General features: G+C 52.3%; 1 protein-coding gene across 3 annotated transcripts in view; it reads right to left on the reverse strand.

The window, feature by feature from the left end:
• Positions 1 to 13281, reverse strand: part of TET3 (tet methylcytosine dioxygenase 3) — a 161426-nt gene extending 148145 nt beyond the window's left edge. Inside the window, exons 1-2 of one of the 3 annotated variants that reach the window (XM_043536243.1) lie at positions 13159 to 13281; positions 10769 to 11576 (exon numbers count right to left, since the gene is read on the reverse strand). In XM_043536243.1, coding sequence (XP_043392178.1) covers positions 10769 to 11083 — 315 coding nt within the window. In that variant the 5' untranslated portion in view covers positions 11084 to 11576; positions 13159 to 13281. Of the gene's footprint in view, positions 1 to 10768; positions 12082 to 13158 lie in introns of those variants that run through there. The other 2 variants (XM_037886135.2, XM_037886134.2) reach the window with 2 other exon arrangements.
• Positions 13282 to 15716: the final 2435 nt, after the last annotated feature.

Genomic DNA, 15716 nt, shown 5'->3' on the forward strand with positions numbered 1-15716 from the left:
GGGTGCAGAGACAGTCAGTAGCAGACCTTGGAATAGAAGAATCCAGCTCTCCCAACTCTCAGTCCCATCCCCTTTCCACCGCATAAGCGCTGGGCAGTTCTACGTTGCCAAAGGACAGACCCAAAGTCTGAGTGCCCCCCGCTCCAAGGGGAGCCAATGAAGGCTGAGGGTGCTCAGCACCCCTGGACAGCAGGCCCACGCGGCCTTCAGCAGACCCAAACTCAGCTTGGTGGCCAGCGTCATCCATCAGCCAATCAACTAATCACAAACACCCCCCCGCCCCCCATCAACGCAAGATTCCTTGGGGCAGCAAAGCAGAGACAACGGGCACGGCCCTAGGCATCTCCCGATCCACCTCCACAGCTAACCCCTTCCTAGATACCTGGATGATTAAACCCAGGGCACTGACGCAAACCCCACAGCTCGCTCACAGCTCTGCAAGTGGAGCCGGGAGTGAGAGGCTCTTTCAATTGCAAAATCCACTCTGCTGTAAGCGCCACTAATGATTTGTGAAATCCCACACCTGTCTCCGGGGCCAGGTGATTATGCAGGGCCTGGAATATACACAGCAAGAGCTGGCCTGCTGGGTTCCTAAGGGAGAGGCAGGAGAAAAGGAGTCACAAGTGTTACTCACCTACAGAAATCCACTCGCCTGCTTTAGCCTGGAGCTCGTACGCCAACACCCGATGCCAGGGGAATCCATCTGGGGCCTGACAGACACACTGGCCTTTTCTGCAGTCCAAGAGAATCAACCATGCCCAAGGGAGAAGCTAATTCTGCTCCTCAGAAGAGCCAAGTCACCCCCGACAATGCCAGAAAGGAGCCTGGCCTTGGGGCTAAAGGTCAGGTTCTGCTCTCAGGCCTGGTCTACACTTCGCCTGTTTCAGAGTAGCAGCCGTGTTAGTCTGTATTCACAAAAAGAAAAGGAGGACTTGTGGCACCTTAGAGACTAACCAATTTATTTGAGCATAAGCTTTCGTGAGCTACAGCTCACTTCATCGGATGCATACTGTGGAAAATACAGAAGATGTTTTTATATACACAAACCATGAAAAAATGGGTGTTTATCACTACAAAAGGTGTTGGGTGGGGGGAGAGAAAACCTTTTGTAGTGATAAACACCCATTTTTTCATGGTTTGTGTGTATAAAAACATCTTCTGTATTTTCCACAGTATGCATCCGATGAAGTGAGCTGTAGCTCACGAAAGCTTATGCTCAAATAAATTGGTTAGTCTCTAAGGTGCCACAAGTCCTCCTTTTCACTTCGCCTGTTGGAGTTCCTACAGCAACGGTCCCTTTACCGTAGGAAGCATCTACACTACAGCCGCATAGCTCTGGTGCCGTGGCACCCGTAGCATAGACAAGGCCTCAGGCACTGGCTTTAATCCAGAGTCACTCCACTTACGTCAACGGAGCAACTCTGGAATTACAGCAGTGCAAATGGGAGATCGGACTCTCAGAGTCAAATCAGTGGCAGGCAGATGAAGATGGGTCAAGTTTTGTGGACTAATCCCCAGAGCCGAGCCCAAAAATAGACCAGCTCCACGGTCTATTCTCTTCTCCTCCAAGCCCCCGTTCTTCCATGAGGCCAATGAACCCTAGTCCAAGGGTAACAAAACAAAGAACACAGAACTAACAAGACCCCTGTGCTAAATATCAGCAGCTTTTTGTCTGGCCTTGTTAGCTATATTATGGTAGCACCTAGAGGTCCCCAAAACCTAGAGCAGGGCCCCACGGTGCTGGGCACTGTACATATAGAGTGAGACTCCCTGCCCCACAGAGTAGTGACTCTCCTTCGATCCCCCAGCAGGTCAGCGGCCGAGCTGGGACTAGAACCCAGGTCTGCCGACTCCCAGTCCTGCAGCCTAGCCACCGTCTCACCTTCCATCCTTCAGCTAGACATTGCCTGCTTCTCAGGGTGGGGAGCTGGTTTCCTACTACGCTGGTGCGAGGCACTTTGCAGACACATATTTGACCATCTCTACCCAAAGAGTTCTTTACAAAAGTGGGTAATCATCATCACTACCCGCCCACCGTGCCTTTTGCAGCGGGGAAACTGAGGCATGGGGAATTGCTGTGACTTGCTGTGTCAACAGCAGAGTTGGGAATGGACCCCAAGGAGTCTAGACTCCCATGAATCTCAAAGCCACGTCTGCCAAGCCAGGAGATGGAGCACACCTCCTGGATCAGAGTCCATCTCCTGCCAGGATCTAGGCCCTGATACAGGGCTAGAGGTCACACTGGCAGATCTTACTGCATTAGGAAATGTACAAGGTCGGGGGAAGCCCCGATGCTGGACATTCTCTGGAGCACAAGCTCAAGAGGGGAGCCCAGCCAAGCAGCATCACAGCCTGAGAAGTTTAAATCCCTCCATCTGCATTCTGTTTCATGAGCACCTCTGCCCTTCCCCCACCTACTCCAGGGGCTGGAGTAAGGGGCTGGGAGGGGGGAAGAATGGGGGGGACTGACATGAAGAGAATTCCTCTTCCAATAGCCAAGCAATCGCCTCCAGGCTAAGTGATATATTCCGTGGGATGGCAATAAGCAAAGCTCTGCTCCACCCATCATTCTGAGAAGTTTGTGCACTGTAGAGTCAGGGAAGCTGCCCGGCAGCCTGTAGCGGGGATGAGCCGCCAGCTAGGCACTACAGCCGGGCAGTTCCTGGACATCCCCCCACTACTCTCGTATGCTTACACTGCATTTTGGAGGAAGACTCCCAGCCCGGGGCCAACAGACTCAGGCTTGCGGGGTTCATGCGAGCACCCTAAAGATAGCAGTGTAAGCAGCCCTTGACCTTATGAGGAGAGATTAAAAAGACAGGGAATGTTCAGCTTGGACAGGAGACGACTCCAGGAGAGAATGACACAGGTCTACAAAATCATGAGTGGTGTGGGGAAAGTAAGTGTAATTTACCCCTTCACATAACACAAGAATAAGGGGTCACCCTATTAAATTAATAGGCAGCAGGTTTAAAACAAAAGGAAGTACTTCTTCACACAGCGCACAGTCAACCTGTGGAACTCATTGCTGAGGGAATGTTGTGAAGGCCAAAAGTATAACTGGGTTCAAAAAAAAGAACTAGATGAGTTCATGGAGGACAGGTCCATCCATGGCTTTTAGCCAAGATGGCCAGGGATGCAAACACATGCTCCAGGTGTCTCTAAACCTCTGACTGCCAGATGCTGGGACTGGATGCCAGGTGATGGATCACTCAATGATTGCCCTGTTCTGTTCATTCCCTCTGAAGCACCTGGCATTGCCCACCGTCGGCAGACAGGATACCCGGCTAGATGAACCATTGGTCTGACCCAGCATGCTGTTCTTAGCTACGCAGCTGTTTTTACAGCTCTAGCGTGAGCCCTGCTACCCGAGTTTCTTGACTCAGGCTGGCAGGCTTGCTCCCAGGGGCCCCAAAACCCAGTGTAGACATTGCCTTCTGAAGCGCCTCAGGGTATGATTCCAGATGTTCCCATGGGAGCCACAACCGCAGTCATGCCCTCCGAGGAAGAGTGGGCTGTTTAGACTGGAAAAACGTGGGGAATTTATCTGAGGCTGCTTGGAAGCCTTTTCATGGCTTAAATACAGAAAAAATATGCTATTCCTTAAAAAGGCCAATATGTCCTCCTCATCTTGCATTTGTGTAAAGGTTGGGATCACGTCTATATTATCACCATCAAGGGCTTTTATTTGTGTTTCAATGTTCCTTTCACTCTAGGGTTGCACAGCCCAATGCATTTAGCACTAGACCGGGAATCGGGAGACCTGGGTTTTATTCCCAGCTCTCCCACCGACCTCAGGCAAATCATATCCCCCCCTCAGGACCAAACCACACTGAGCGCCGGTTACTGGACTGGCTGCTCCTTCCAAATCCCTAACGTAACAGGTGACGAGCACAGCCCGCCCCCACCAACATTCAGCCCCGGCGCCAAACCTAAGTAATGAAATAACGCCCAAAGAAATAAGCGGTTACCCTTTCCACGTCTTGTTATGAGTTGATCAGCCACGGCACCCAGCTCTTCCACGAATGCTGACTCTCTTCACACAGCCGAGCAACTTGATAGAAACTGGAAAATTAGTCATTAACTGACAGGAAGTCGCCCGCCAGTCAACACAGGCAACATGTTCTGGATTATAAAGCTAGAGAATACAAGCCCAGCAGTGTCTGCCTGAGAGACGCAGAGCTCCCACACAATCCCACACTAGGAGAGGTTTCTGAGATGCTGGCAGGCACAGAAAGGGTGGAACGAGCGGCAGCCGCCCCCACCTTCCACATAACTAAACCATACTGGTAACCGCGCCGGTGGATCAGCTTTGCCCATGGCCACATCACGTTGCTGCTGCGGGACACCTTGAGAATCCCCTGCTTTCCCCACTCCGGCTTATGGCCCGTGGCAGGCAAAATGCACTAAAGCCAGAGGGAGGGGAAAAACTCAAAAGTTAGGGTGCAAACAGAGCTATTCCACACTGGCCCTGGGCAGGGGACATTTGGGGTCCAGCGAAGCTCTTAACTCGGGCATTCTGTCTACAGGGGAATTGCCAGCCATAGCTGTAGTGGAATAACTATTCTGCTATAGCTATTCAAACGTAGGACGCTCTATTCGGGAGTTCCAGGATAGCTGGTCCATTTCCAAAGCAGAGTAACTAATCCAGATTAAAAAGTCAATATATTTGAGCACCTTAAAAGTTCACTAATCCCTTTTGGAAATGTAGCCCACCTATTTCAAAGCCAGAAGGGACCACAATCTAATCTGACCTCCTGCCCAACAGGCCCTGGAACGAGCAGTCAAAGAGTTTATAATGCCCAGAGGCAGCTATTTTTCACACCGCCGCCCCCATCCTAAATCCTCTGAGTTTCTCTCTCATTGATCATTCAAGATCAATCCATCCCTAGGAATATCCACCCTGCATAAAGACCCAGAAATTAAGACTGGTGCAGAACAGCGGGATTCCAACCTCTGCCAATACAGCAGCTCCTCTCCCCGCCCCACCCCAGCCCTCTAGCAGCAGAATCCCATCTTCCTCCAGCATAACCCCACCTGAGCCCTCCCCCAGCAGGGGTGCTGGGACATGAACCGCAAACGCGATTGTTCTTAGTCAGTTTCACGCTGCTGCCAGCATGGTGCGGAAAACCCGACTGTGCGGGAGTTAGTTACAAGTGCCACTGTGCCGCTGGAAAGCGCTCGTCTTCCGCTGGAGACACTTGAGACGGAGAGAAAGAGAGAGAGAGGAACGTGAAATGAGAGTGAGAGTAGGTGAATAATTCACAGGGAGAAAGGGTATCCGGGTGCATATGCAGAATGGATATTCTTTGAACAATCAAGAAGTCTAAAACCCCACCCCCTGAAAAGTTCTATTCCTCCTCCCCAGGCGTCTAAGGTAGGGCAAGATTCCCCACCCGGCAGCCAACAATAAAATAAAAACCTCAACGTTGAGACAGGAGTCGTAATTGCACACGGTTTGTTTTTAAAACCGCGCGACACATAGCGACGTAGGAGTAGACGGGACATCCCGGGTCAGTGAGTCCAGCCCCCGGCTATCACAGGCAATGCCGTCATTCGGTCCCATTCATAAACTTAGCAAGTTCCATCTTCAAGCTCGTTAGGTAGTTTGCCCCCACTCCTGCTATTGGTAGCTGGGCCAGAATCTCACTCCTCCGATAGTTAGAAACCTTCTAACTTCTAGCCTATGTTTGTTCATGAGCCTCCACTGTCCTCTAATTTGGAGAGCTCTTTCTGTTCCCTGGTGTTTACCCTCCTGATGTATTTATAGAGGGCAATCATATCCTCTGGCAGTCATTGCTTTCCTAGGCTAAACAAGCCAAGTTCTTTCAGTCTCCTCTCATGACTCTCCATTCAACTGACCATCCCAACCCCACTCTCCACCTCTCCCAGTCTGAATTAGTCTTTTTTTCAACACGGGTGAGCGGAATCGCACACAGTATTCCGGAGGAGGTCTTACTAGTGCCTTGTCCAATAGCACTAATACATCCCTATTTGAGCCGGTCAGAAAGCGGCTTTCCACACCGATATCCCAAGGGGCCTTATCGTTGCACTGACACAGACAGCTGGGCCAGTAGGTGCAGCCATTTAAAAGCGAAGCAAGTCTTTTTTTCAGGCTAAAGACAGAGAGATCCCTTGAAATCCAGACACGAGACCATTCAGAAAAAGGAGCCTAAGTCTGCCACTCTCAGTCATGTGGAGCAGTCCCTACCTCGGGCAAGTTGCCCTCGTGACCTCTCAATGCAATAGCTTGCATGAGTGAAGGTTGCAGAATCAGGCCTATAGGAAGTGACATACCTGGATCAGAGCAGTGGCCAATCTAGCGCAATACCCCAACACAGACGATAGCCAGCACCGAACGATTCACAACAAGGTGCGCGAAACCCTGCAGGAGGCAGGTCTGGGATAACCTGTCCCCAGGGAAAGTTGTCTCCTGACCCCCAACAGCTAGCGGATGCCCTGAAGCATGAGGATTCTAACAAGCAGGACATCCGGAGGAGCAACATTGTTTAGCAATGAAGCTGGTTAACAGGACAGCAGCAATATCTAAGCTTCCCCCTGGAAACCTAAAGCGTTGCAGACCCAACGCATTCCATTCCCGGAAAGATTAATTTAAAGATGATGGGAAAGCTAACATCTAACCAAAAATAACCAAGTCTGTTATATTTTCACATTTCCTGCACTTTTAGGAGAAATGCCAAGATCATTTATTTAATGGCATCTTTCCATACCCTTTCCCAGTAATTTCAAGTGAAAGCCCGGGGATGTGAACCAAACAAACAAACAAAAACTCACAAGCTATGTCTTTATTTTCATGCCATATAACACTAAGTTATCATGTCAGCTTGGATCAATAGTTCTGGGTCTCCCCAAACACTACCCCAACATTTCTTAAGTGACTAGTGATTTTGGGGGTGTTCAACTTGAGACAACACCTTAAAGGGGTCTGATTTTCAGAGGGCGAGTGCATGGCACATTCTGAAAAATCAAGCCATTAAGTGCCCCTCAATTTGGACACCTCCTCAAAATCATTAGTCACTTTTGAAGATTTAGACTGAGCTCTCCCCATCTTGTGCTTCTTTAAAATAAGCACAGGTTGCCATATTTTCAAATGTAATAATTTCTTTTTTAAAAATAAACTTATTTAATTTAAATTTTAAATAAATCCTTTTAAAAAACCATTGATTTTTATCCAGCATGACTATAAGGCACCTTGATACTGGTGTAACGGTATCCACACGAGGGGTTGAACCAGAATAAATATATTGGTTTAAAAACAAACAGAAAAATCACACCCCTGACATACTTTTACCAGCGATGAAACCGTGCATAGATCATGTCTTCGTACAAACAGCTAAAACGCAGCCGACATAGGGCAAAGTAGCCTGTTGAGTGGCAGACAGCAGTGAGGTGGGAGGAAGTTTTGTTTCATGGTCTCTGTGTGTATATAATGTCTTCTGCAGTTTCCACGATATGCTATGCATCCGATGAAGTGAGCTGTAGCTCACGAAAGCTCATGCTCAAATAAACTGGTTAGTCTCTAAGGTGCCACAAGTACTCCTTTTCTTTTTACAAGTAGAAGTATTTCAACTTGGTATGCTCCAAAGGGGAAAGGAATGTGCTGCTACTTCCCGAGCTCTCTGTCTCTTTAAGAATTACATGTGCAACATTTTTAACCAGAATGTAGCAACCACCCCAGCCGGTAAAACCAGAAATTTGTAATCCCTGTCCTACATAAAGCTGCAAGTCTTGTTTTATAGCTTTCACTCAGAGATGCTTTATTGATAGGATCCTGCTCTGCAGAATGACGCAGGTTTCTTTGGTTTTCCTAGGTGGAGTTGTAAGCAGGATCAGAGCTGCAGGAAGAGAGACATACATTGTCCATCCCATCTGAGCTCTTTTCCCCCCCAAGGAAGGTCTCCTTATCTGGGATTGTTTCAATCTATTTAGCTTAACAAAGAGAAGGTTAAAGGGTGACTTGATTACACTCTGAAGTATCTACACGGGAACAAACATTTCATAATGGGCTCTTCAATCTAGCAGAGGAAGGTCTAACATGATCCAATGGCTGGAAGTTGAAGCTAGACAAATTCAGACTGGAAGTAAGGCAAAAAATGTTGACAGTGAGGGTTAATTAACCATTGGAACAATTTGCCAAGGGTCATGGTGGATTCTCCATCACCGGCACTTTTAAAATCAAGATTGGATGTTTATCTAAACAATCAGCTCTAGGAATTATTTGGGGAAGTTCTCTGGCTTGTGTCATTCAGGAGATCAGACTAGACGGTGGAATCGATGCGCTCTTCTTCTAGCTGGGGTAGTTTGGGTTTCAAACAAGCCCACGCCGCAGTAAGAAGAATGCTAAGGTTGCCAGACAGTGGTCTGGAGAGCGCTTCCACTGTGCTGCCTCCCCACTTGCGTTCCAGCAGCAAAACGGCATTCGAAGAAGCGACTGCGGTGCTGAACCCTACCACCTTAATGACCCTTTCCCACGTAAGCAACCGCTGCAGACGGGGATGGTTCCTGATCACAAACAGAAAGGGAGGTGGGGCCTGGGGACCGGCAAACAGGAGGGGAGGGATCCTCGAGCCACGTTCAACATGAAGAGATGGTCCAGACTGTGACAAAGTTTGAGAACCTCATGCAAACAGAGAGATGACAGATGCTTGACACCTTATTAAAAGAACAGGCAAGCAGGCAGGCAGGCCAGGGTAACTTTTCCCCAGGAAGGGGAGGGGGTGCTAATTTGACCCGGAATTCTTGTGAGTTGCAACCATCAAGTTGCACACTCTTCTAGCCTCTCCGTTCCTTTTCCCATCACACTCGCTCCTCCTCCCTTTTGTGAGACTCACCTGTTGCATCTTGACTTTCTTTGGGACCGGAACCCCGTCTGCCTATGGGTCTGTGCAGCCCCTAACACAACAGCCATGCCGATCCGGACCACGATTTAAATACATAATAAAAGTAGGGTTCACAGGGGCTCATTTCTCCTAACAAAAACCTTGCGCTGCAGATTCAAACAACTCCCCCTAGCTGGGTACATCACTACAATACGGTGCTCAGAAGAAGGCTCTTCTCCTAGCCAGCTCCAGCCACGATGCACAACTGACTCATGCCGCTCCCCAAGGCCCCGCTCCCCCTGCAGCTCTCCAAGCTGGACAAATATGTTCTTTGCTGTCGCAAGCCAGTGTGACTTAAGAGCAGCGGGAGATAATGTGCACACTGAGAGACAAGATTGCCACCACCAAACGTCAGCCCAAACACTTCCACTTTATCTTCCCCTCCAACCTCTTCCTAGAAGAGCAAACTCCCTTTGTGAGCATCGGCACAGACTGACCGTTGTTGCGTCCTTTCTTACCCAGCCAGGGCTTAGAAACAGGTTCATTGTTTAAAGGCGCATTTGCCTTCGCTATAGCTGGCCCCCCTGAGATCATAAGCTCTGCACATGACACCCCAACCAATTCCACAGAAATCAAAGAGGAGCTGGCAGGCACAGTTGTGATTTCCCAGGTGGAGACAGGAAGCGGGGTCAGCTTTTAAAGAAATAAAGATCCCATTTTTCATGCAAATACCCTGAGAACTCCACTACTCCACCCCACCCCCAGAATATCCTAATGGCCCATCTCATCCAGTATCCTGTCCCCAGTGCCAGAGGTTCCTGGTCTTAATCCCATTTCTAAGTACTAGGAATTAGGTTTCCTGCACCTTCCCCTGATGCTTCTGGCGCCAGCCACTGTCAGAGACAGGTTACTGAACTAGACAGACCTTGGGTCTGATCCAGTCTCACAAGTCCTGTGCATCCTAGATGCTCCATAATGGCATTAAATCATGCAATGCTCTGCCATCAAAGAAAGAAGAGAATTTCTTCCTGACCCTTCTCAAGGATCAGCTAGAGCCCTGAAGCATAAGGATTGATAGAGCCGCTCCCACTTGTATCTCAGCTAGCCTCCCTGCAGGTGGCACTGTTCACAAAAGGAAGAACTTCACCCAGGGACAGAGGAGTCAGCATAAGGCCTCCACACCTCTGATGCCCTGCACAGGGGTTGCACAGGAGGAGTGAGACGGAAGCAGGGGCCAGTGCCTTCACACCCTTAGTATGCCATGCATTTGCCCTCCAGGCTGTCTTCACATAGGCTAAGGCCGAGAATACTGCTTGGGATTGGGGGGGAGGGGGGGGAGGGAGAGACGGGGAGAAGATGAGGCCAAAGTAGGAGCCAACAGAATCTGCATTTATAGGAGCTCAAAGCACCCCCAAAGTGACATGGAAGGAGCCTTAAACCCCAAACTGGGGAGCCCAATTTTGCCCCACCTGCACCTCTCCCCCCACAGACCACAATTACTCACGCTTTTCACACACAAGGACCAAATTCTGCTTTCACTGATGTTTCTATGACCCCACTACAGTCAATAAGCCAAATTCCCCTCTCTGTAGTCATTGTCACCAGGGTTGCATGAGCACCAAGGAGACCACCAAATGCCAGGGCAGTGGAGAAAACACACCCAGGAGGTGTGAAGGCAGGACTCACCCATAACTGTTGGGCCCTATTTTAATATGTTTCCTGAGTTGCATCTTTGCTATTTGTCTCCATATTATCCTGCACCAGGAAGTTCCACCAGTTATCCCCCCACTTAGGCAAACCAGGAAGATGCAGGAAGTGGAGTATTTGTAAGCTTTCAGAGATCCCCATGGAGTGGGAGTGTAAAGCACAGACTTCATGCACCGTTACCAGCCACGCAAGCTCATTCAACAGCCCAATCGGGCACTCACCTTTTTGAGAAGCACCGATTTTTTCTTCTTGAGCGCCTCGCACTTCCTCATTTTGCAGATCTGGTGGCTGGTCCTTCGGTTCACGCAGTGGGTGCAGGCACCACAATTCCCCTTCCTCAAGCAGGGGACGCAGAGCCCGCAGCGCTTCCGTTTCTTCGGCACCTGGCTGGCAGCGTCCACTCCAAGACAGACGTCGCTCTTCTCCAGGATCAGAAAGCCGCCTTCGCAGGCGCTCAGCATCTCGCCGCCTTCAGGGAAGCCGTAGGCACCTGCCGATTCATTCCTGAGCTGCAGCAACGACTGGAATTTCTTCATGGCTCCTTGTTGGCCCGGGGGATCAACGCAGGGGGGGCACTTTTTTTTTTTCTAGCTAGACCTAAATACTGAAGGATGCCAAAGGACTGGTGAAGGGGGGAGGGGCTCTCCCCCTTACTATAAATGGGGAATACAAATCTATAGCTAAAAATATACGATCACTCCACTAGTTTAGTCTCTTCGCTCTGCCAAACCTTCCAGCTCCGTTCCACCCTCTTTGCAGTTCATCACCCAAGTGATTTCTCTCTTCTTGGGGTGCTTCGTTCCCACACTCTGAGTTCTGTTTTCTCACAGACCCTCTGTGAGGGGATCATCCTGGATGCCACCACACTTTTTGGGGGGTGAGGGGGCAGGGGAACGGTGACTTGGAAGCTTGCACAGTTTAGTTGGAATCTCCCAGGTTGCTGAAGTCTCCAGGACAATACAATAGTAAAGCTTCTCTCTCTAACTAAGATTGGGGGGGATCTCAAAGAGACAGGAGCCAGGAAGGTGTCTTCTGGTGGAGGAAGCAAAAAAAAAAAAAAAAAAAAACAGGACAGACTGTAATCTTAGTAATTTTGTAGCTCTAAATCAGTTTCACTCCCACTCACACCACCAGATCAAGTGCCAAAATAAGGTAACTTACATGGTAAGGCTAAGAACTGAACATTAAAAATGACGGTGTGGCATTCTCCAACACTAAGTCATTTTCATTCCAAAAACAAGCGCTTAAACACTGAAGTTTCAATGAAAGCAAGTATTCCAAACCCCAAAATAAAAAAAACCTTTGCCTCCAGGAAAAAGGTACATTTCAAACACTGGTCTCAGATATTGATAGCTTAAACCAGAACCCCTTTAAATTCCCACCACTGGTGGAAAAGATCCACTCCCCAACTTTCGCGCTGTCGAGCTTGACTTGGCAAACCGGGACTCCTTAAACCCCAACCCTGACAGAGCCGAGCTGCTGCTAGGAGCGAGAGCAGAAGTTTAATAACCCCTTCACTTTCAGTCTCTTTTGCAAACTGCTTTCCCTCTTCACAGCTTCGCTGCTAACTTCGGATCTTTGTTTGCCTGCAACCGTGTGTGTGTGCGTGTGTGTAATAGCCACAGATCTGTTTATCTACCCACCTCTGGAAGGTGGCGTTGTTTTTTTTTAAACACACATCACCCCACTGCCCTCCAGCCCCCAATACACAAAGAGCCATTACCAGCAACAAGAGGTGCAGCAAATAGCCCTGCAAACGTGTGAATCGGCCCGGAGATGAAGGAGAGAGAGAGAAGTGCATGCGGGAGAAGTCGGGGGGGGGGGGGGGGGGGGAGGGAGGATGAGTGGGGGGGGGGAGGGAAAGGAAGGGGGGAGGGGAAACGAACAAGCAGAAGTGTGGATGCAAATCGCAAAGGCAGCTGCTGCTGCTGCAGCACGTTGCTTGCTGCTTCTTTGTTCTGGAGATTCCTGCAGCCCCAGCCCTGCAGCCGGTTCCTTCCCCCCCTGCTGCGGGAGGGGGCCTCTTCCCAAACACCCGGCGCCCCGCGGAGCTGGGGAATCCCCCCCAACCAGCCCAGCCCAGCCCAGCCCAGCCCGGCCCCGCAGAGCGAGCTCACCCCCAGCCCCCGTGCAGGGGACGGACAATGGGGAAAGTTTCCAGGCAGCTGCGGGGAGGGGAGAGGAAGGGCGTGGGGAACCACTTGGCTTCCTCTCCGAGCAGCGCCCCCACAATGCGGGGGGTGGGGGGGGGCGAGAAGCTACGGCCAGATGCCCCCCCCCCAGATGGGAGCACAAATTCCCAGAACCCCCCTCCCTGGAGCGGGGCCAAGGGGACCCCCCCCACAGCAGGACCAACAGTTCCTCTTCCCGGGACCAGCGAGCTAGCGGGATCCCGGCTAACCTCCCCCTTCCCGGGGGCATAGGGTGAACCAGACCCCCCCACCCACACACACACACCCCGCGCCGCCCCTGGAGTGCGGCTACCGCATCTTGCCCCCGGGGGTGCCACGGGGAGTTGGAGGGGGCTGCTGCGCCCCCAGATTTCCTCCCCGGGGGGGCCCTCCTCCCGGGGTCCCCCCCATTCCCTCGGGGCTACCCCCGCCGCACTCACCTGCCCGGCTAACGGGGCGCCCTGCCCCGGGAGGCGCTTGACTTGAGACACATGGCTCCGGGGCTTTACCCTGCGCACGATCCGCCCAGCCAGGCTCTGCCTCTGTCCCCCCGGAGAGGGGAGGGGGGGCTGCCGCTCCCCTGCGGGGACAGCTGTGGCTGCTTCCCTGGCCGGCCGGGGGGGGGACCCCTGGCAGGACCCTGCCCCGAGGCTGCCCCCACCTCCCCTTGCTGGCATGGGGCTCCCCCGCTGCCAAGGGCTTTGGAGGGTTTCCACATGCGGGCCCGGAACGTGCCCTCGCCCCGGCTGCACACGCCGGGGCGGGTGGGGGGATTATCATCCATCAGCTGGGAAACGTGGCTGGGCTGGGCTGGGCTGCTCCCAGGGCAATAAGCTGCTGGGGGCTTCCTGGGGCAAAGGGTAGGGGGCAAGGTGGCGATCATGTCCCACACGCACGCACGCTCCTTTGTTGTGCTAAGGGCCGCTGGGCTCCCCACAAGGTGGGGTGTAATTGTGCAGTGCTCCTGAGAGCTGGGGTGCGGGCACACGCCTTGGTTGTTGTATGGTCGCTCCGAGGGGCTGGGCCATGCGCTTATTGGTTTGTTATTGTCGGGTCGCTGCAAGGGGCTGGGCCATGCGCTCCCTGGTTTGTTATTGTCGGGTCGCTCCGAGGGGCTGGGCCATGCATTCCCTGGTTTGTTATTGTCGGGTCGCTCCGAGGGGCTGGGCCATGCATTCCCTGGTTTGTTATTGTAGGGTTGCTCCGAGGCACTGGGTCATGCGCTCCCTGGTTTGTTATTGTCGGGTCGCTCGGAGGGGCTGGGCCATGCGCTCATTGGTTTGTTATTGTAGGGTTGCTCCGAGGCACTGGGTCATGCGCTCCCTGGTTTGTTATTGTAGGGTCCATCGGAGGGGCTGGGTCATGCGCTCCCTGGTTTGTTATTGTCGGGTCGCTCCGAGGGGCTGGGCCATGCATTCCCTGGTTTGTTATTGTCGGGTCGCTCCGAGGGGCTGGGCCATGCATTCCCTGGTTTGTTATTGTCGGGTCGCTCCGAGGGGCTGGGCAATGCGCTCATTGGTTTGTTATTGTAGGGTCCATCGGAGGGGCTGGGTCATGCGCTCCCTGGTTTGTTATTGTAGGGTCGCTCCGAGGGGCTGGGCCATGCGCTCCCTGGTTTGTTATTGTGGGGTCACTCCGAGGGGCTGGGCCATGTGCTCATTGGTTTGATATTGTAGGGTTGCTCGGAGGGGCTGGGCCATGCGCTCCCTGGTTTGTTATTGTGGGGTCACTCCGAGGGGCTGGGCGATGTGCTCATTGGTTTGATATTGTCGGGTCGCTGCAAGGGGCTGGGCCATGCGCTCCCTGGTTTGTTACTGTAGAGTCGCTCTGAGGGGCTGGGTCATGCGCTCCCTGGTTTGTTATTGTAGGGTCGCTCCGAGGGGCTGGGCCATGCGCTCATTCGTTTGTTATTGTCGGGTCGTTCCGAGGCACTGGGTCATGCGCTCCCTGGTTTGTTATTGTCGGGTCGCTCCGAGGGGCTGGGCCATGCGCTCCCTGGTTTGTTATTGTCGGGTCGCTGCAAGGAGCTGGGTCATGCGCTCCCTGGTTTGTTATTGTAGGGTCGCTCTGAGGGGCTGGGCCATGCGCTCCCTGGTTTGTTACTGTCAGGTCGCTCCGAGGGGCTGGGCCATGCACTCATTAGTTTGTTATTCTCAGGTCACTCCGAGGCACTGGGTTATGCGCTCCCTGGTTTGTTATTGTAGGGTTGCTCCGAGGCACTGGGCCATGCGCTCCCTGGTTTGTTATTGTCGGGTCGCTCCGAGGCACTGGGTCATGCGCTCCCTGGTTTGTTATTGTAGGGTCCATCGGAGGGGCTGGGTCATGCGCTCCCTGGTTTGTTATTGTAGGGTCGCTCTGAGGGGCTGGGCCATGCGCTCATTCGTTTGTTATTGTCGGGTCGTTCCGAGGCACTGGGTCATGCGCTCCCTGGTTTGTTATTGTAGGGTCCATCGGAGGGGCTGGGTCATGCGCTCCCTGGTTTGTTATTGTCGGGTCGCTCCGAGGGGCTGGGCCATGCACTCCCTGGTTTGTTATTGTTGGGTCGCTCCGAGGGGCTGGGCCATGTGCTCATTCGTTTGTTATTGTAGGGTCGCTGCAAGGGGCTGGGCCATGCATTCCCTGGTTTGTTATTGTCGGGTCGCTCCGAGGCACTGGGTCATGCGCTCCCTGGTTTGTTATTGTCAAGTCGCTCTGAGGCGCTGGGCCATGCGCTCATTGGTTTGTTATTGTCGGGTCGCTCCGAGGGGCTGGGCCATGCACTCCCTGGTTTGTTATTGTCGGGTCGCTCCGAGGCACTGGGTCATGCACTCCCTGGTTTGTTATTGTAGGGTCGCTCCGAGGGGCTGGGCCATGCGCTCATTCGTTTGTTATTGTCAAGTCGCTCCGAGGCGCTGGGCCATGCGCTCATTGGTTTGTTATTGTCGGGTCGCTCCAAGGGCCTGGGCCATGCATTCCCTGGTTTGTTATTGTCGGGTCGCTCTGAGGCACTGGGTCATGC

The sequence above is a fragment of the Chelonia mydas genome, chromosome 26, assembly GCF_015237465.2.
Source record: "Chelonia mydas isolate rCheMyd1 chromosome 26, rCheMyd1.pri.v2, whole genome shotgun sequence".
Taxonomy (NCBI): Eukaryota; Metazoa; Chordata; order Testudines; family Cheloniidae; genus Chelonia; species Chelonia mydas.